At 48.9% G+C, this 20557-nt stretch overlaps 7 protein-coding genes across 7 annotated transcripts; 6 read left to right on the forward strand and 1 right to left on the reverse strand.

The window, feature by feature from the left end:
• Positions 1 to 384: 384 nt before the first annotated feature.
• Positions 385 to 1231, forward strand: N7484_005319 (uncharacterized protein; the record flags this gene model as incomplete). The annotated part of the gene is made up of 2 exons (XM_057115739.1): positions 385 to 546; positions 650 to 1231. 2 exons carry the CDS (start codon positions 385 to 387, stop codon positions 1229 to 1231), a joined length of 744 nt encoding a protein of 247 aa, XP_056975879.1.
• An 858-nt stretch (positions 1232 to 2089) lies between these two features.
• N7484_005320 (uncharacterized protein) lies at positions 2090 to 2728 on the reverse strand (the record flags this gene model as incomplete). Its single annotated transcript, XM_057115740.1, has 3 exons — positions 2090 to 2267; positions 2317 to 2334; positions 2400 to 2728. 3 exons carry the CDS (start codon positions 2726 to 2728, stop codon positions 2090 to 2092), a joined length of 525 nt encoding a protein of 174 aa, XP_056975880.1.
• A 749-nt stretch (positions 2729 to 3477) lies between these two features.
• N7484_005321 (uncharacterized protein) lies at positions 3478 to 4032 on the forward strand (the record flags this gene model as incomplete). The annotated part of the gene is made up of 2 exons (XM_057115741.1): positions 3478 to 3871; positions 3923 to 4032. The coding sequence occupies 2 exons, from the start codon at positions 3478 to 3480 to the stop codon at positions 4030 to 4032; spliced, it is 504 nt and encodes a 167-aa protein (XP_056975881.1).
• An 813-nt stretch (positions 4033 to 4845) lies between these two features.
• Positions 4846 to 5401, forward strand: N7484_005322 (uncharacterized protein; the record flags this gene model as incomplete). The annotated part of the gene is made up of 2 exons (XM_057115742.1): positions 4846 to 5008; positions 5064 to 5401. The coding sequence occupies 2 exons, from the start codon at positions 4846 to 4848 to the stop codon at positions 5399 to 5401; spliced, it is 501 nt and encodes a 166-aa protein (XP_056975882.1).
• Positions 5402 to 6796: 1395 nt separating this feature from the next.
• N7484_005323 (uncharacterized protein) lies at positions 6797 to 7458 on the forward strand (the record flags this gene model as incomplete). Its single annotated transcript, XM_057115743.1, has 2 exons — positions 6797 to 6801; positions 7071 to 7458. The coding sequence occupies 2 exons, from the start codon at positions 6797 to 6799 to the stop codon at positions 7456 to 7458; spliced, it is 393 nt and encodes a 130-aa protein (XP_056975883.1).
• Positions 7459 to 7572: 114 nt separating this feature from the next.
• On the forward strand, positions 7573 to 7866 carry N7484_005324 (uncharacterized protein; the record flags this gene model as incomplete). Its single annotated transcript, XM_057115744.1, has 1 exon — positions 7573 to 7866. The coding sequence occupies one exon, from the start codon at positions 7573 to 7575 to the stop codon at positions 7864 to 7866; it is 294 nt and encodes a 97-aa protein (XP_056975884.1).
• Positions 7867 to 11084: 3218 nt separating this feature from the next.
• Positions 11085 to 13724, forward strand: N7484_005325 (gag-pol polyprotein; the record flags this gene model as incomplete). The annotated part of the gene is given in 9 exon segments (XM_057115745.1): positions 11085 to 11402; positions 11415 to 11897; positions 11991 to 12254; positions 12654 to 12741; positions 12757 to 12881; positions 12900 to 13048; positions 13085 to 13226; positions 13311 to 13489; positions 13541 to 13724. 9 exon segments carry the CDS (start codon positions 11085 to 11087, stop codon positions 13722 to 13724), a joined length of 1932 nt encoding a protein of 643 aa, XP_056975885.1.
• Positions 13725 to 20557: the final 6833 nt, after the last annotated feature.

Here is a 20557-nt window from a genome sequence, read left to right on the forward strand (position 1 = left end):
GATCATATTTGTGCCTTTGTACTCGTGTACGCAGCAGGTCGTCCACATTGGAACATGAATAAATGGACCAGAGTCCACTTTCATGCGGCGGGTGGATACCTTCGTCCAACTCTTTTTGCAGTCCTCTGTTTTCCACGCTAACATATTCTGGAGTGTCGGTGTGGACGGATATTAAGTCTTCAGACTCAGAGAATTGGTACCAAAATGGTTGCTTGGCAGGGGCACATTTCTGCGTTTCGTTTCAGGCCATCTAAAAACGACTTTCCCCAAGATTTAAAGCCCTGGTGCCCCCAGTCTTCGAAAATTTATTAATCTTAGAAGTTCCGTCTATGCTTTTCTATCTTTTCTGTCGTTCTTAAATCACTCGCTCATCAGAGAAGCAGCATGGCAAAGGAACGAAGCTCCTCTGAAAAGAGGCCGGATACCGGAGTCACAAAGAAAGTGACGCGCGCGGCGAGTTCTCGTGCCAATTCTCCTGGCTCTGTGCATTCGGGGATCTCTTCTTCTCGTACGCTGCACTCAGTAACGAAGCCGTCCAAAGCCCCAGTATGTTAATTATGATCAATTCTCGATTGCTCGCGTCTTGACCTGTCCTTCATATGCTTAATGCTGCTGATGTTATATGCACCGTGCTGACCATAGTTCCTAGGGACAATTTGTGGCGAAAGATAGCCGAAAGAAAGAGCAGAGAGCTGCCCACCGCAAGTGTTTTGATGCGATGGACAAGCTTGGTGAGTGGTTTCGATTGGCCCTCACGGAAAAAGACAACGAGAGGGCTTATCAGTCCCAATTGTTGCACAAGCTGCAAGTCGAAAAAGCCGAAGAGAGTTCGAAGCTGCAGCAAGCCATCGTGATGAGAGAAAACGCTTTGGTTGACAACCAGAGACTTCAAAGTGAAATTCAACAACTACAGCAGCAGGTGGAGTCGATGAATGCTACGATACAAGATAACATCCCATGGAACGATATTGAGCTGCTTTGGCATCAGACACATGGCGGACTAGTATCGGCGACCACGCAATTCTGGAAGGCGATCGAGGCTCTTCAAAACCGCAGAATCGCATCCTATTTGCCCGGCTCTGGAGTGATCCACGGAAATATGACGGAGCAGTACGGCCCGCTAGGAACCTTGGGACACGATGCCCTTCCCGGGTTCTCCGTATCCGGTAATCCCCCGCTGAGCAGCCAGCAAGAGCACATGGCAACCAATGCATTTGATTCTCTTGTCTGAAGGGTTATGAATGGGTTGCTGTGGATCCAATCCGAATGGATGAAGCTGCATTTCTGATATCAGAAACTATGACAAACTTAACTACCTCATGGTCGCATCGTCATCTTTGTGCCTTTATACTATGGCCGTCGCATGACCACGTGAAAATAGAAAATGAATTTATTTCCTGGCTTGATAAGAATGTACAGCTTTTCCAAAAGAAAAAATAGATGAGTTCCCATTGAGGCAACCAATCGGAGCAGCCAGTGATTTGGCTCCATTGCTGCTGGGTTCCCGCCCGCTCGGGTGGGTCATGATCGCCGCTCCCTCTGCTCCACCCTAGTCCCCCCACAAGGAAGATATGATCTTCCACGCTGCTCGGGTGCTTCATCCAATCACAACAAGCCTTGGCTACTGAGATACCAGATGGTCTACCACTCAGCCAATTTTAGCAAAGTCGATTCAAAGGTTTGCCACAGATCATACGATTTCGAATTCTCTGCCAAGAGCCTTGAATACAACACCGAAAAACTTTGTCAGTGTTCACGACAATCATTTGCTTGGCCGATCGCTCAAGATTCCAAATACTGGTTTAAGTTTGGGTGGGTCAAATGCAATGATGCGCCGGCACGTGAAAGCTTAAATGGCACGTGGCGATCTATCCGTGCGAGCGTTCTAGCCAGGCCAGATTTGGTTTCACACCGTGGCCGTTTTCGGTATTTACATTCAAGACCACTCAATGATTAGCCGCGTCAATTTAGGAGCTGCTCTACTTGATCATGAAGCAGGATGATATGGTAGCTAGGTGGGAAAATTCTGACATGTGAATTGTAGCATTACTTAGGTAACAAAAAGTCAATCACATCCAAGTCTGAAAGCTCATTGGCGACGACGTGTCCGCTCAGTCATTTTACGCTCTTCAGTAGTATCCTGGCCATCTGATGCCATCGTCTCTATTGCCTCTTCCATAGCTACCAGCCGATGAACAATATCCTCCAGATCACTGAAAATGGTTTCAATCTTATCTGTAAGAGGGCTCAGCGAGCCTTGAATAGACCTGTAACAGTATAAGCGGTGTCATGTTATGTAAAGGTGGTGCGACTGACTTCACTCGGGTGTCTAATCTGATAAGTGTACAGTTAGCAGCTAGACTGAAGGAACTGATTTCAGGGCAGACCCAGACACTCACTCTGCGATGCACTGGAAGGCGATCATGGTACGACTGTCCGTACTTTCAGGCTCTCCTTGGATATTGAGTTCTTCTCCAAGTTCCTCTCCCTGTATCCAGTCTTCGGTAATATCTTGCGAGATACTACCCACCGGGTTTGCCCCATGTTGGAGACTGGAGAAGCCATTTTCGTCCTGGAGAGACTCAATCTCTGCGGTGTCACCTTCTGCCGATCGCGATGAGCTTTGTGCACTCTCAGAATCGGAAGATGACAACGATAAAGCACGCGCCAACCGACCCCGAAAATCTTCTTGTAGCTTGGGTTGGGAAACCTTTCGAATTCCACCCATGCTTGTGTAAGAGATAAGCTAATACAGGGAATTTTCCAAAGTTTAGATCAAAGTTGAGATCCCTAAGGAAACGACACGCAGCCTTTATAGGGTTTGGTCCGTAATACCTGAGTAAGCAACCGATCTAGTTGTCTGTGGTGGAAACGTGAAACTTCCCATCCGTAATTTCCAGTTCCGTCGAAAAGACGCAGGCCCATGATTTCCAAGAGGTTCGCAAAATATACAGCGTTGATGGTCACTGGTGAGCTCAAGCAGGGATTCAAGAAGCCAAATTTCAACAGGAAAAGCTTCAACAAACAAAACTTCAACAGGCAAAACTTCAACAGGCAAAACTTCAACAGGCAAAACTTCAACAGGCAAAGTTCAACATTGTCTTTTTGTTGAAGTCATTGAAATCACGTTTAAACGCACATGGTTGCCTGTTTATCCGGGTTAAACGGTTATTACCATTGTTGCACAAAAGCGACGAAAAATGCAGAACCATTGATCTTCAAACCTAATATTGGAAAAATTGATGAAGGTCTAGAATGTAGAGCGGACCTTTAGCACTCAGTGTCGCCGAAATGGCTCATCAGACAGACCCACGGAATATGATTAGACTTATGGAAGTTTTCCGACTTCACTAGTGATTTTTGCTTTTAACTGACCCTAGTGAGAATTCAAATTTCATCCTATCCCCATTCAACCAACGTTCGCAACCGTCCCATCAACACAAGATCAAAAAAAAAAAAAAAAAAAAAAAAAACATGATGTCCCCGCGTGGTACTATGGGCTGGTCTGAGCGGGAAGAGGAGAACCTTCTTCCCTGGTTGGACGAGAACCGCACATTGCCGTGGAAAGCCCTTGCGGACGCGTATAGTGAACAATTCGGTGTAAACCGAAGCGTTGAATCATTACGTGGCAAAAAGTACCATATTTTGCGAAAGAAAGGTCGCACCAATGCCCGATCTCATAAGAGTCATGGTCGCCGTAAACGACCCGGGCCCAGCCGCCGCTCGATTGGAATGAAGGCCTCTCAGTCAGACGCTCCAGTCAAAGCTGCAGCTCAAAGCAACATCGACCTGTGGTTCCAGACAATCCTCACGGCCGAACCCAGCTCTACTGATAGCAGCGAATCAATGCTGTCAAGGCGTTCGATTTCAGGTATGAGCTCGCCAAATTCATCCTCTACATGCATGCTAATTTCTCGTTTAGATCGCTTGACACCAGCGTTTACCAATTCCTTTCCCAAAAATTCACGAGCGTCATCTTGGATCTGGGAGTATGTGCACCGTGTCTGCGCTACTGGGAAGCTGGAGCTGTAAAGTACAGCGTGTGCACATGATGCGAGGTAGCACAGCAGAGGACCCGGAGTTACATAAGGATGTGGAACCAATGCAAATGAACGTTTCATTCACAAATATGATTACATGATGAGGTATGTAGGCTTACAGTACAGGGGATGTCAGTTGCTCCTATTTTTCAAGATTTCAAATAGTAGACAGACAATTGGATATGATTGAACAATTCTAAGTATGACATCGTTTTTGGTGCAACTTGTTCATAATTGGAGACCGTGCTTGCTTCCTAGCGAAAAGTCTGAGCGACTTCCCCGCGTGCTTGGTCAAGCTGCGCTCGAAAAGAGCAGTACTATCATTCTGCGTCTGCAAGCGATCGCGGCGGTCTGTCAAATTGACATAGCCTCAATTTTGAGACAATCATGCATTTTGAGCTCAACTTTGTGTCGAGTCAAGACCTTTGCCCATGAAGGTACATGTTCATTCAAGATAGACTGTACTTACAAGTCGCTTGCTGGTCTGTCATTTTTCAGGCGTCACCTCGGATTGCACGCACAATGACCATACTCAGATTGAAGATCTGGACAAAAGCTTATTTCCGTCAAATCATCCTATTCGTCTCAATAAAATAGTATTATGCATTTGTTCTTCTTGAACAGCGTCACCTGTACGCAGCCCAGTCCCTTTGCTGCAAAATGTCCGACTCAATCTGTGATGGCCTCAAAAATCTCACCCAGCACAGGACTTCCCAAAAAGTACATAAACGGCTGAAGCCTCTTAATACCACCAAGTCGTCAATCTCCTCCACTGACTACACGTGCGAAGTTCGCAGTCTCCATCATGCGTCTTTCTGTCCTCCTCTTCACTCTTTGCCCGCTGGTCTTCGGTAATAGCTTGGAGATCATGGACGTGGGTGGTCTGTGTTATATCTACTCGAACAGCACACGAGGCTGTACAGGATCCTCGGAGGTGATTGCGGTATTAAATGGCACTTCTTGCTCCAGTAAGTACAGCTACATACAGATTAGCTATGGCGCAATTCCACTGACAGTCACCAGATCTCAGCACGATAGGGCACAACGAGCGCACCGAGACAAATGCAGTCAATGTGACTGTCTGTGGTCCCCACAGAGAAGCTGGTCAAGAGCTTGCTTGGATCACAGCAGACAAGAGCGGTCTTCTCAAGTTTCAAAACATCGGAGGAGACACAGCAAACTGTACAATTGGCAAAGAGTTCACGGTGGGGACTTCCTGCTCTGCCCTTAGTGATAGTTCGATGAAATCGGTCACAGAAACGCCTACATTGATCTCATCTACTAGGGTTGTAGAAGTCAGCACTACTGCATCCTCGAGCATGAAACCGACGTCACCCAAACCCGTCTCGGTGGACTGCTAATCAAGTGGAGCGGGATTCGGTACGATTTGCCTTCGATGGAATCAACTCAATTTCCACTGCACCCATTGCATTCAGTTCATTTTGACTTTGCCTCTAGTTCTAAGATTTGGTTTCTGCCCTTCTGTGGATTCATTCATGTCTACTCGCCTTGCTTTGATATTAACATGTTCCTATGATGTTGGTTGAGGTATTTTAATTTGTAGAATGTCAGTAAAACCTCAAGCTGATTCATGACCAAAGTGAAGCTAAATCTCGTAACTGCATTGAGAAATCCAACTTCCAGCTGCTCTGCGGTCTCTCGGTGCGGCTTCCCTTTACAGGAAGTAGTAGTAGTAGATTTCATTTACCCTGTCCCCTCGCGAACGATATGCAGGATACAACAACTATATATCTTCAATTATATACATGTAGAGTGATCCACTTCCTGACAGAAACTTAGAGCCTCGTCACGGCCTATCGTGGCCCATTGCCGCTTCCATTGTTAGGCTGCCCTCATGGCGCACGACTGCGAAACCGCTGAGACGCCTCGGCGAAGTCCAATACGGCCTGGACCGTCTTCGCCCTTGAGACGGTGTCTGGTTTACCTTTCTCACCTTCGTTGGAGCCTCCCAGCAGACTCGACACGCTGTTCAGCGCGTCTCCAACTTTCCCTCTCAATTCCACCCGTAGCTCTCGTAGCTTTGGGCAGTCCATTAACACATGGGCGACCGTCTCCTGCGCCCCGCACTCGCACCGATCGTCATCGCTGTATCCAATCTTCTTCCGGTAGCTAGTGTAGTGGGGAACTCCCTGTTACCTGTTATTACGGGTTCTTGCGGGTAGAGTTTTTCCGAGGGTTTTTCCGGTTCGGGCCGTAACTAATAGTTTTCAGTACCTGGGCAGGTAGGCCCAGGATAGTATAACTAGCATCTAGTAGATAGCATGGAATAACACACTCCTACACCTCTCTTAACGGACCATGTGGTTTTCTCGTACGTCCTGCGGTGGCTTGTGTGGTTGTTCTGCGTGCTGAATCGACCCGCACATCTTCGAGTGTGCTGCCAACGAGCGTTCCCCTCTTCATATGGTGACCGACGCAGGGGGATTCTTCTTGGGTGGCTGAACACGCAGGCAGTTCGATAACACGGCGAGCTCAAGCGACGAGAGCATGGTGGGTAAAGAGAATGGAGTGTCAAGCGTTACGAGCGGGTAGTCAGCTTGACCCCGACAATCAAGGGCTGGACTCGCCGGGACCTGGAATGCGCCAGAGTCCGCGGGAGCCGCTAGGAATTGCTTCAGGACTGCCTGGAATTCAACGAGTGGTGAACATGAGTGGCCCTTATATAGAATATGTGCAGTATCTACGTGTGCGACTATTTGACTGGTTTAGCTGTTATGATAAGGCAAGGCTCCGAGATGTGGTATGTATGACCCCTGAGGTACTTTGTTCTTCGGCCGAAGAGATATGGCCAGGAATACGTTGTCTATGGTGGTTTTTATGGTGGAATACAGTACAGACACACACATACACGACTTTGATCCATTTTCTATACACAAGAGAGACCCCTAGAGAGGATCTAGCGAGCAGCGTTGGAGAGCCTATCTCGTGTGTTTCGTCTGATTTGATTAATTTGACTGATTTGATTGACTTGACTGATTTGACTGATTCGACTGATTCGACTGTTTTAAGTGACTTGGCTGTCCTAAGTGACCTGACTGGCTCGGAGCTGTCTTTTGATGGTTCTTGTGGTTCTATCTCTTCCATGGCATCTATCTGTTCCTTGGACTTTCTACGCGATTCTGTGGACTCTGATTCTGTGGACTCTGACGACGAGTCCAGCCTGACCTGCTTATACAAGATGGGGGAGAATGTCTTTCCTACCGAGGCTCCTAGGAGTGCTTCCTTAGAGTCTGGGGCTAGTCCTCGCCCTGAGCCCCGCGACGAGACCGCCGAGCCGGCTAGTGGCTTAGCAATAGACCCGCAGAACCCATCTTTTACTAGCTACCGAGAAGCCACTCGCCATGAGTCTGAGGCGTCTACGTCTACTAGACCATATATTCGTCCTGCTCTAGCCTAGCTAGCGCCGAATGATCCTCCTATCTTCCACCTAGCGCAAGGACATGACCAGTCCTAGCAGACGCCTTCTTATCCTATGATCCAACCTCGTCAGATAGTGGTTCACCAGTAGATGATGCCGGATCCTGGAACCCCTGGCGCCCCATTCTTTGATGGAAAGAATGTCTCTGAGTTTATTAGGACCTATGAGGGCATGTGCAAGAGACGAGGAATCCTAGACAGCACTAGCATATGTGATGGTCTCGCTGACTACTGCGAATTCACCGTGAGGATGTGGATTGAGTCTTCGCCAAACTGGAAATTCAGAGATTTTAAGGCGCTAAAGGAAGAAATGCGAGTGAGGTATCAGGACCAGGATGGAGACTACTACCGCTATTCTCGCACCTCTCTGAACGAGCTAGTTACTTAGAGTTATGAGTCTTATGACGAAATTCGCTAGTACTTGGCGCAATTCGCGGCTATCTTGGACGTCCTAGTGGAAAGAGGAGCTTTGGGTGAGCTCCAGCGCTATGAATGCCTTCTTTAAGGTCTTCCAGTCTGGCTAAGCGGAAAAGTGATAAAAAAGGGTGGAATTAGCTTTGAGAATCCTTCCTAGACCCAGCCAGTGACTCTCTTCTGGGTTACGAGGCTCATATACACGATTATGGATGCTAAACGTGACTTCAACACGACGATCAAAGGTGTCCTTCCTCCGCGGACTGGAGGACAAGGAAATCAAGGAGATCAGGAGATTCCACAGTTGTTTGGTCCTGAAAGATAGGAAAGACGTGTATAGTGGCCTAGAGAGCCCACTTCTTTAGCCGAAAAACCCAGTCAGCCTAATGGATAAGTCTATGGCGCACAGAATGAGCCGAGCTCCGATTTCGCACGAGCTCTAGAGCAGCTAAACTGTAAGTTTGACTAGATGGATATTAAGGTGAACACGATCCAGACCGGACTGGCTAGGAAAGATAGTAGGAGAGACCCCTAGTGGGTGCCAAATGACCGCGAAAACCCTGCCACGAACCCTGGCTATAGCGGACCGAAAATCTGTTTCTTCTGTGGTGGTCCAGGGCATATATCGACACCTCAGTCTTGTAAGGAGCTAGCCACCTATATTGAGGAAGGGAGAGTTCATTATGGAGACAGCGGCAGACTCTGTCTTGGGCGCTTAGGAGACGGAGGACCGTAGATCAGGAATAGGATGGGACTGCCAACAAGAGACCTGATCCCTGAATAGCTTACGAGCTGGAGGACCAATTCTACGCCTATTTCATATCTTCAGAGCAGACTGCCTACGGACAACCGGTCATCCTGTCCTACGTATGACGAGTATGGAATTCAGCGCGCTTAAGTTAACTATTTAGGCATGCGCCTAGGTTCTTATCCTGGAGAGAACCAAGAGATAGATGACGACTTAGATGAAGAAGTGACTAGCTTTAAGCAAGCTGGATTAAACGCTATTGGCACCCGGAGTTCGCAAGATCCTGCCCGAAAACGACGTCGGGAGTAGGATATTGCCTCCACAAGGAACCCCTAGATTGGCAGATATGAGCAACCTATGGTGATGGATCTTGAGAATGAAGAAGTTATGATAGAAGGTGGCCCGAGTCAGTCCATATATATAACGCAACTTGAGAATACGCCTACTAGCAGCTAGGATGCCCGCAGGGACTCTAGCTTAGACTCGCGTGCACGTGGGGCTAGGTCTCCGCCTCAGCCTCAGAACTCGTCTAAAGTGAACAGGACGCCTCCGTTTATGAGCATAGACACGGCCTTAGAAAATGACATAAAACGACGATTCTTGGATATGGAAGTCTCTATTAAGCTCTCAGAGATGGTAAAGCTGGCCCCAAAGTTCCGGAATACCTTATTTCGGGAGGATACACCTAGCGAACCCAGAGCCTCTAGCTCTAATGCTCTAGTCCTATATCGAGACTCCGATGAGTTAATAAGACCACCCGTGAACGTCGCGTCTAGGCAGATTATCACGGACCATAGACGCTCGGTGCCTGTTGGAGATGCCCCTAAGACTAATGAAGGGATATACTCGCTCCCTCTCCTTTACACGGACGTGCGCATTAACCAGCATATGGTCCGCGGGATGTTAGACTCTGGCTTAGGACTAAACGTGATTAGTAAGAGAGAGGCAAGAGAGCTTTCTTACCCTATTCGAAGAGATCCTCAAATTTCTATGGTGCCCGTGAATGGAGTAGAAGTCCGCTGCCTAGGCTATATATAGGACGTTCCTATTTCTCTTAGAGACCTTACAATTAGGATCAACATCTTTATGTTGCCAGCTTCTCCTAGCTTGATCCTAGGAAGACCATTTATGGAGAGTACCTTACTAACCATAGAGCACCGCGAGAATGGTCACGTGCGTTATATAGTCTATAACGAGTCTTAGACGCGAAAGCTCCAGTTTAACGCCGCAGTCCCGCAAGAAGGACGAGTTATAGGCTCATCAAAGATCTAGCCTGGCGAACCGCGTCTACGTCGCTTAGATCCTTATGGTGGAGAGACTTATGAGCAAGACAAGGATTCAAAGGTGCCTTTAAACTGATTCGCGGGTGTCTTACCTCTAGAATACCACCCGCGACGTCTATGAGCCAGAGAAAGAAAGAGAAGAAGAGAAGGACTTCAAGTGATTTATTAACAGAAAAGGTTCTCTTTGATCCAGCCCCGAACTGTAACCAGCTCTATAAGGAAATAGTGTTCCCTAGCATAAATATGCTAGAGGCGGTTTCTGGCAGTGTGATTAAGCTAGAAGACTGCTATCTACCGCCTAGGTGGACGCTTATGGAGCTTGATGAGAGCTTAAAGCTATGGGACGTGCACTTTAGGTCGACGGTGCGAGACCCTAGGATTCTGCCTAGGGAAGTGGACTAGGGAGAGCGGTTTCTTCGGCCGAAGAAAGACATCTTGGATAGACTGGTCCCAAGTAACACGCTTTATAAGCGAGTCGCGGATAAGGTCTACCCAGTTAACACACCTCTATAAGATGGATTAGTCCTGGAAGGACACGCTAGCTAGCAGGAAGTCTACATAAAGAAATACCACACGCGATTTCGCGCACGAGATCAGCGGACTAGGTTCGACCAGTACCTAAAGCCCAGGATTGCTGAGTTCGCATGAGGCGCTCGCCTAACCCCAGAATATGAAGAGAAGCTAATCGTCGGGATAAGTCTTTTACCGGAAGAAAGAGAGCTACTAAGAGAGCTGCTGTTTAAGCGAGAAGGTGTGCTAGCGTGGTCCTAGGAGCACATCCAGAGGGTACACCCAGAGGTTTTCAGTCCACAGAAGATCAGGACGGTGAATCATGAACCCTGGCAGCACCCTAGGTTCCAGATTCCACGTTCCTTATAGAAGACAGTCACGGAGATGCTTCAAGATAGGCTAAAGAAAGGCAGTATTAAGCGCTGTCATGGTCCTTATCGAAACCCTTAGTTCTTGGTTAAGAAGAAGGCTACTAGGCAGTATCGAATTATAATAGCCACCATGAAACTCAATTCCGTGACGATTCAGGACGCGAACATGCCCCCAAACGCTAATGAGTTCACGGAAGACTTTACGGGCATGTAGATATACTCAATAGTGGACTTATTCTCGGGATATAATCAGATTTCTCTAGCAGAAGACTACCGAGACATGACTGCGATTATGACTCCAATGGGCCTAGTCAGGATGGTCATAATTCTACAAGGAGGTGCAAATTCAGTAGCGCAGTGCCAGCGTGTCGTGCAGTTTGTGCTCGCGGACGCATATGGTAAGGCTGTCCAAGCCTTCCTAGACGATTTTGGGATCAAAGGACCAAAGACGACCTATAACGACGAGATGGCGTTTTCTAGAGTTCGCCGCTATATTCTAGAACACCTCCAGAACCTAGACAAGGCCTTATACCTCCTAGAGCTTACTAGGATAGTGATTTCGGCCAAAAAGTCGCAGTTTGCCATGAGTGGAGTTACGGTAGTTAGCTAGGTCTATGATAAAGATAGACGCCGCCTAGATGAGGTAAAAGTTACGAGATTAGTCTTCTGGCCAGTACCTACCTCTATTCCTGAAGTCCGCTCATTTATGGGACTAGCAGTCTATTTTCGTGTCGTCGTGGAGAAGTTCGGAGTTATTATTGCCCCGCTATACCTTCTTCTAAAGGCAGGTGCGGACTTCAAGTGGGAAGATGACCAACAGCTGGCGTTTGATGAGATTAAGCGGATTCTATCAACCTTTCCATGCGTCTTACCAATAGACTATGACTGGCTACCGTTGATTATTATAGTCGCTGTGGACGCGTCTAGAAAAGGGTGGGGGGCTGTTATGATGCAGGTGCGAGATGGGATCCGGAAACCTGCGAGATATGAGTTAGGCACCTGGTCCGAGTCCGAGCAGACCTATGACGCTGGAAAAAGGGAGTGTCGGGGGGTTCTAAAGGCGCTTAAAAAGTTCAGGCACTGGCTCTATGGAGTCCATTTCACGCTAGAGATTGACGCTAAGACCCTAGCTGCATAACTAAACAGGTCTACGACTGACTTGCTAGGTGCACTAGTGACGAGCTAGCTGGCGTGGATTAGACTGTTTGATTTTGAGGTTAAACACGTGCCTAGAGACCGGCACGGCGCTACGGATGGCTTATCTCGAAGACCACATATAAAGGAGGAAATAGCGGAGCAAGAGACGGAGGAGGACGTTGATGAGTTTATATTGGCTAAAATAGGCACCTTACGGGTGATGCTAAACCCAGTCACGGCGTCTATTGAGACCCCGCTAGGTGTGGATATAGAGGATATGACACAAAGCCAGGAGCCAGGAGGCTACACACGAGTCCTATCTCTAGAGTACTCCAACGAGTCCGAGCAGGTTACAAGGTGGCTAACCACGTTTCGACGACCACAAGACATGCCAATCCGGAGGTATAAGAAGTTCAAAAATCACGCGTGTGACTTTATGGTGCAAGGAGAGCACCTCTTCTATCGAGGAAAAGGACTAAATCTACCACTTCATCGTGTTCTAGACCAGGTGGAGACCTAGAAACGCGTGATTATTGCTGCCTATGATGAGCTTAGCCATAAGGGGCGAGAGTCAACCTACTACCTCCTAAAACTACGATACTGGTGGGATGGCATGTATTCTCAGGTCTCGGAGTACGTCCGAGGATATGTAAAGTGCCAGTTCCAGGACCCAAAACGCCTTAAAGAGCCACTTCTTCTAAGCCAAATCTAGTATATCTGGGAGCAGGTCTATATTAATACCGCTACACTACCTAACGAGGATAGATATCAGTGCATGATTCAGGCGCGTGAGGCGCTAAGTAGATAGATTGAAGCTAGGCCCCTAAAGGGGAAGGCGACTGGTCTCGCGGTCTGTGAATTTATATGGGAAGACATTATATGCCGCTATGGATTTCCGTTAAAGATAGTTATGGATAAGGGGCCAGAGTTCAGGTTAGAAGTACAGTTTTTCCTATAGAAGAAAGGTATCAAGCGCGTTGCGATCTCTCTATATAACCCGGGCTCAAATAGGGCGATTGAGCGTAGCATAAGAACGTTTAAGGACGCATTATTAAAGATGACGTCAGGTTATTCGGCCGAAAACGCAGCGTCTGAGCTAGAGTCTAGGTCTCTAGCCTATTCTTAGAGACGTGGGTATTCTAGGCAGCATGCGGCGCCTCCTTCATGGAGGGCTTGTTTCTACGCTACCCTTATGGCTAATAGGATGACGACATGTGCTACCACGGGTATGACCCCATACCATTTCTTATATAGAAAGGATGCTATCCTACCACTGGAGATGGAAGTGCCTACCTAGAGCACGCTGCTATGGGAAACGATCTCCAGCACTAAAGACCTGATTAGCCTACGAGCTAGGCAAATCCTATAGAAAGACCAGGACGTCACAGAGGCAATTTATCGATTTAAGAGGATCCGAGAGCGGAATAAAACCTACTTTAATAGCACAAAGGTGATTAGACTACACCCCCTGGAGGTAGGAAACCTAGTCTTGGTGCATAATACTCAGATGCAAGATGATGTGCGTGCACTTCAGAAGCTCCGTTTTCGGTGGCATAGACCCTACTGAATCAGAGAGGTAGTTAGAAATAGGTCTTATAGACTAGAAGAGCTTGACGGAACGCCCATAAAGCACTGGTTTTCAGCGGGCGATGGCCTTAGTCACAGCGCCGTTAACGGAGACCGGCTAAAAAGGTTCTGGTTATATAGGGAGACTGGCGTGAGAGAGCAGTCATTTCCACCACAGAGTGCCGAGACTAAAGGATCAGAGAGTGAAGGTGGATAGGGAGACTAGATTCTGTCTAGATTGCTTTGAGTTTTGCGGGCGTTTCTTTTATAGTTTTGCAGCCTTATTCTTACGTTTGTTCTTTTTTTATGACGTTTTCTAAAGGCGTGCCTAATATTCTGCGTGCTATCCTGCGTTTTTTCTTTATTTCTTTCATATTCTTGAGTTTCTTTCGTGCTTATTAACCTTCTTTAAGTTTTGACGCACTATCCTAGGCAAGCAGCAGGGATAGCAGGTTTCTTAGGTAGGGTAGGGCCTTGTAAGTTTCGCGTCTCGGGGTCAGCTTCATGAGGACTATGGAGAGCCCTCTATAAGACTCAGAAGGATCGGAACGACCTAACTAGCTAATTTCGGCCGAAGAACTCGACTTAGTGAGGGAGGTAGTCTCAGCACAGATTCTAACCTCTAAAGACTCAAAGAGATGCGCAGTCTCAGAAGACCAGCCTTTGTTGTCCGCTCATAAAGGTGCTTCACAAGGATGTGCAAGAATAGAAGAAGGATAGGTAGGAAGGATAAGACAAAGAAGATATGGTCCTATAGAAGGATAGAAAACCAGAGTCCTCGTCAAGCAGTCCTAGTCTCCTCGCAACTTCTCGCAAACATCTCACAGACACCTTCAAGTCTCAGTCATAAGAAACTCCAAAGACCTCATCATGCAGAAAGACCCTCCTTGCACACCTCCACGAGCGAGACCAGAGACTAAGACGTCCTTAGTGGTCGTACCAATTTCTCCAGAATCTATTATCACGGAGTCTCAGGAAGAAGGGTTCTTACGGTCTCTAGATCTTTCGATCTGCGGAGTTAGCGACTTAGAAACCTTCAAGAAAGGGATACAAGGACATCCTGCCGAAGACAGGTATGAGCTTCAAAGGCTAGTTTCCGCGTGGCTCCTACAGAAACATGCGTCTCATGAGTCCGCGATCGCTGACTAGTATAACTACGTCTATGACGATAACGCATGGAGAGCGGAGTGCTCCTTGGAAGACTTCTTAGAGGAGTGGAAAGAACTCCGAATTGTCAGGACCCGGCACGCTAAGAACCTGACCTACCGCACAAATATGCTAAAGAAAGCTATTAAGGCGTGGGGCAAGAAGAACGCGGAAGGACTATTCCAGAACATTCACACGAAGACTATGGCAGAGGTAGTGAGTAAGCTGCTGTAGAAACGGGTTCCTTACAGCCATGTGGTCTCCGCGGTCAATAATAAGGTGATTAAGCGCCTTAGGCGAGTGGGAAGAGGACACCGAGTCCAGAAAGGCATGATTCAAGGAGATCTAAAGAACGCAGTCTCAAACATGGACCTAGGACGACTTAACGTCCTAGTTATAAGGGACCTGGGTCTTCAAGTGGACTCTAGAGGAGTTCTCTGTGAGAAAGGACTAGGGTCGGACTTGGTTGAGATGGACCTAGACTTGCCAAGCGGGACTAGGGACTTAGAGTCGGAGACTAACAACGAGGTGACAGACTAGGGCTTAGACAAAGACTCTAGCGAGGATAACGGGCCTAGGAAGCCTCGAAGAAAGACTAGCTCCGCGGAAGGGAAGAAGCCAGCGAAGACTCTAAAGAAAGGATGTGGGTGTAAGCTCACGGACTCAACGATAGCCCGGTTTCAAGGTCCACAGTCCGAAGGATCTACCACATAACAGGAGAAACTAAAGGTCTTGAGATATGCTAGAAGAAGCTTAGGAGACTTCAACGAGGCGAACATCTATTACGCCCACGCCAAGTCCTTTGGATTATTTCTTAGGCTATACACACGGACGTATACCCACCCCCAGCTAGCAACTCGCTTAACCGTCTACTATAAGCACCTTAGAGACTAGAAGAAGTTCGAGCAAGATAACCCCACGTGGTTCTACAAGAAAACTGCCTCGGGCGCGCCAGCAACAATTTTCCGATTTCGGCCGAAGACAGCCACACCTGAGATTGCGGACTTCGAGTCCTACGGACTATCCTTAAGAGACTTATATAAGAGATGTTTCGGAGTCCTAGAAGGACAGGATAGGGACCTCGCTAGCTCTGTCCTAGAAGAGTTCTCCTTAGAAGGAACGGTTGTCTTAGAAGGGCTATTTACCTAGGTCGTGGAGTCTCTAGGAGACCTTGTCACGCTAGAATTCGACATATATGACTACCATTTCCTGCCTCCAGCAGGTCAGCCTCGAAAAGGCTAGTCGCGTCTAATGACCCACAGCCTAGTCCAGCAAGTTATTCGACAAGACCCAGCGTATTATGCGTGGTATATAATGCTACGACCCGACCACGCATATAGACTAGTTACTTAGCCGTACTACACAAAGAGCTCTTATCTAGAAGAAAGCACGTTTTTCAGACACACCAATATCAGTCTTTCGGACTATCTACAGAGCGGACGAGGTGGAAACCTAATTCAAGGATCTGTATCCTTCACGAACGAAGACCCAGAGAACTGTACGGAAGTTCTACTAAGGATCCACACGTATCTTCGAGACTAGTGGCCAAAGGTTAAGTCTTCTCCAAAAGCAAGGACCACTAGCTTGAAACACCGTATTTTACCTTAGATGTGGACCCAAGAACAAGTGGAGAAATATGGTACGGACTAGAAAAAGATAGTCTATAGGGCAGGTGACGTCCGCGTGTCTCTCCCCACGATTCCCCATAGAGCGACCGGACCCACAACCATGATCAGACGTACAGTCTTGCCGTGGTACATCAGGATAGAAGAGGACGATGAGTGCTTTAAGACTGCAGAGAGTAGCAAGTAGGAGGACGTGGCGAGGTCTTATCGTGACCTTACCCTATCTAAGAAGACACCGTCGGGTATGGCTAGTGGGCACTATACTAGCCCCGAGCAGGTGTTTCCAGCGACTACGCAGATGACGGGACTAGGTGCTATCTCGGACGCCTTAGTCGGTCGTGTTCGGTGGAGCTCAATTAGTGTGACTAGCGAGCTAGACGTTCTCTTTAGAAAGGACCAAGCTACTAGGATCAAGTTCATACAAGACTGGAGAGCTAGGGCTGTCCTCCGGTATAGGCAGCTATTCCAAGAGGTTATTATCGCAGAAAAGCACATTTTTAGAGAGAATTCGTTCTTCCACCTCCATAAGACTAGAAAACCTATTCCGCCACCCTTTCTGGTGCCCCCGGCTAGAGAGCTTGCCTCAATAGAGGTTTCTGACGAGGAGATGGAGGTTGAGGAGTAGATTCAGGTCTCTTTCTTATGTTTTCTGCATGTTTTCTATATGTTTTTGGTGCGTTCTTATTACGTTCAGGCTCTGCTGTTTGTGTTGGGTGCCTGCGTTCTGTCTTGTCATTTCTGCTGCCTTGCGTTGTCTGCTGTCCATATCGACCAGGGGACGGTCGATTATTAGGTGGGGTGGTATGTAGTGGGGAACTCCCTGTTACCTGTTATTACGGGTTCTTGCGGGTAGAGTTTTTCCGAGGGTTTTTCCGGTTCGGGCCGTAACCAATAGTTTTCAGTACCTGGGCAGGTAGGCCCAGGATAGTATAACTAGCATCTAGTAGATAGCATGGAATAACACACTCCTACACCTCTCTTAACGGACCATGTGGTTTTCTCGTACGTCCTGCGGTGGCTTGTGTGGTTGTTCTGCGTGCTGAATCGACCCGCACATCTTCGAGTGTGCTGCCAACGAGCGTTCCCCTCTTCACTAGATAGCCAGTTGTGGCCCGTGCGTAGCTGTGTCAGCAGATACGCGCGGTTCCTGGGTAAATTCCCGTATAGCTTTCTCGTGTACCGCGCCGGTAGATCGCCGTCAATTTTTCGCAGGTGGGCACCTTTGGTACTTGTCTTCCATTCTTGTCCCCATTGGTCGTAAACTTCGCTGCGGACGAATGTGTTCTCCCTCGATAGAAGCGGTCGGAAGGAATGAGTTTTGCCCGGCTGCGCGGCTTCCTTCGCGCGACGATCCGCAGCATCATTCCCGACATTCTCACAATGTCCTGGGATCCACTGGAGGCGAAGTGTGATATTCCTTGCCTGAACCTCGGTGGCTGTTTGGAGGATTGCATGAACAATTCGTTGCCCCGATCTATTTCTCGCGTTCTGGATTGCTTGTAAGGCTGATCTACTATCACACAAGATTGTTGCAGTTATGTGCGCTCCATTTACGACGTTGGTGCGTTGGTGGGCCAGTTTAAACACCATATTGACCGCATAGAAGATGCCGATGAGCTCTGCTACGTGGACCGACCAACGTTCCATCGGCCCCACCTGGACCTGTTGAGATTCCACCACCTCATCATTGTCGTCGAGTGTGACAATAGCAGCTCCCAGGTGGCCCTCGCGGCCGGAGGCGTCCGAGTAGACGACAACGTCTGCCGTGTCCTTTGCGGACTCTGCCCTGTCTCTCGCCATTTCCCGGTCGGGTTCAAGCTCAATCTCCGCGAAGGCGTCCTTTCGCCACGGCGGCAACGGTCGTGGGTCGATCGTCTCTAGTTCGTTGAGCCTGTCGACATCCATGGTTTTCAACGCTTCCGCTAGAGGGAAGCGCGCGTACGATCCTATATTGTTTCTACGATTCTGCGCGCGTGGTAATACGCTCCAAATGGGGTGGTCACGCGGTAGAGTATGCAACCTCACGATGGTGCGCTGCGCGCGGTGACGAAGGCGAAGATGCGTAGGAAGAATATGAGCTTCCACCTCTAACGTTGCGGTGGCTACTGTCCGGAATGCCGATAGAATGCGGATCAACGCGGTTCTCTGTACTGTGTTTAGGTGTCGCAGGTGGGTCTTGTCCCGGAGCGGGTCATGCCAGATTGTCGATGCGTAGTCTACGATAGGCGTGACGCATGCCTGGTAGAGCTGTCTCATTTGTTCCGGGCGCAAGTGTCGCAGTCCACTTAAAGCAATAGTGGTCTTGGTGGCGCGTTTGATGGCCTGTTGAACGTGTTCCTTCCAACGAAGCCCCTGATCGAGCACCACCCCTAGCAATTTGGCTGCGGGTGACGGTTTGACGACAGCTCCATCGAAGGTTACCTCTTCTAGGTGTTCTCCTCTCTTTCTGGTGAGGTGGATGAGCTCGGTTTTCTCCGCCGCGAAGCAGGATCCAGTTCGTCGCGCCCACTCTTCGATACGAGGAATATCCTCAGACTGTATTTTGGCTACATTTTCCTCGGCTGAGCGGCCCACTCGCCATCGGAAGTAGTCGTCAATGAATGCCGACGCGCCTCCGTGGGAGTCGACGGGCTGGTCGACTAGATCGGCGTTAAAGAAGGCAAACAGGATGGGAGACAGTGGCGAGCCTTGCGCTAGACCTGCATTCACTAGCAGCTCTGTCTCTGTCCGAAAATCGTCGAATCCAATGTTGGCGTGCCGGTCACTCATGAAGCTCGCGATCCATTTTCTTGCCACCACTGGGATCCCTTTCGCCTGTAAAGAGGCATCCAGGCTCACTCTGTTTACCCCGTTGAAGGCGCCCTTGAGGTCGAATGCGATTAAAGTCACCACCTTGTGTTTGTACCATGCTTGGTCGATCGCATTGGACAGCACCAGCAATGCTTGCTCGGTGGTTCGGCCAGGGCGTCCACCGAACTGGCTGTTCGGTAGCAAGCCGTGCTTTTCTGCGAGATAGGATAACCGTCGGGCCATCACGGCCTCGAGGAGCTTCCCGAGCGTGTTCAAAAGTGAGATTGGGCGGTAAGCACCGGGCATCGCGTAATCTGGTTTGCCCGGTTTCCGCAAAACAATAATTTTCGCGCTCCGCCATGGTTTTGGGTGGTGTCCTAAGTCTATACACGCTCTGAAGATGCTAATGATAAAGGGCTTCAAATATACCCATAGCTTCTTCCAGACCAGCATCGGTAGATTATCCTCTCCTGGCGCAGTGGTCCCTTTCGCTGTTTTGAGTGATCGTTCAATCTCGAGTTCGGTGATCGGGTGCCACGGAAGTTCAGGTTGTGGCGACGCTGGTAGGCTGGGATCGGGTGTGTTCATTGCGGGAAAGAACACTTCAAGAAAGGCCCTTGCTTTGTCTTCGTTCTGGGTGAGCTCTTCTGAGCCCACCTTCAGGGCCGGGGTGCACCCCCACGTTTCTCGAGGCTTCATATAGGTCGCAGCTTTCCAGAGCTTCCCTTCACCGGCCTCGTCCAAGAACTGTCTCCAATGCGATGCTTTGGCTTTCTCTATGGTCCGGGTCCACGCTCGGCGCTTCTGTTGCATAAGCTGAAAGGCTGTAGTAGTGCTAGCATGGCCTCGTCCAAGCTCCGCACAGCTCGCTTGCCATCTTCGGCGCAGTTGATTGACTTCGACTTGTTGAACCTTGAGATCTGGTGTGAACCACCGTTTGGAGTATGGTGTTGGGCAAGTGTCAGGCGTGAACTGGTCGACTGCCTGGGCTGTCGCTGCTGTGAGCTTCTCCACAACCCGGTCGAGCGTTGGCCGGGTCTTGATATCCTTCCAGGGGCTCATCTTCCGAGCTACCTCCTCGCCGATTCTGGCCCAGTCCGCGCGCTCATACGCTTTTCTCACTTTGTCGTTTGGCTTGCTCTGGGGTTGAATATTCCATTCCGAGTACGTGGCACGGTGGTCGGATCCGTAGTTCTCGTGATACAGATGGCACTTGACAAGCCGTTCCAGTTTGTCTGTCACTGTTAAGTCGATGGTCGAGTTTTGGCCCGGGTTGTTCAAGGCCTAGTAAGTCGCTGTGCCTTGGGGGAGGCAGCTGTGGAGGTTGTGGGTTTGGAGAAAGTCGATCAGATCGCTGGCATCCTCGATGAATTTGGGCGGGATGTGGTTGCCGCCCCACAGTGGGTGATGTCGGTTGAAGTTTCCGGATAGAATGATGCTTGTCGGCCGCTGCTCGTTTTGCACCGCGGCTGTGATGGTGTTTTGTATT

This window comes from Penicillium longicatenatum, assembly GCF_028827895.1.
Source record: "Penicillium longicatenatum strain IBT 33135 chromosome Unknown contig_2_segment0_segment0, whole genome shotgun sequence".
Classification (NCBI taxonomy): domain Eukaryota; kingdom Fungi; phylum Ascomycota; class Eurotiomycetes; order Eurotiales; family Aspergillaceae; genus Penicillium; species Penicillium longicatenatum.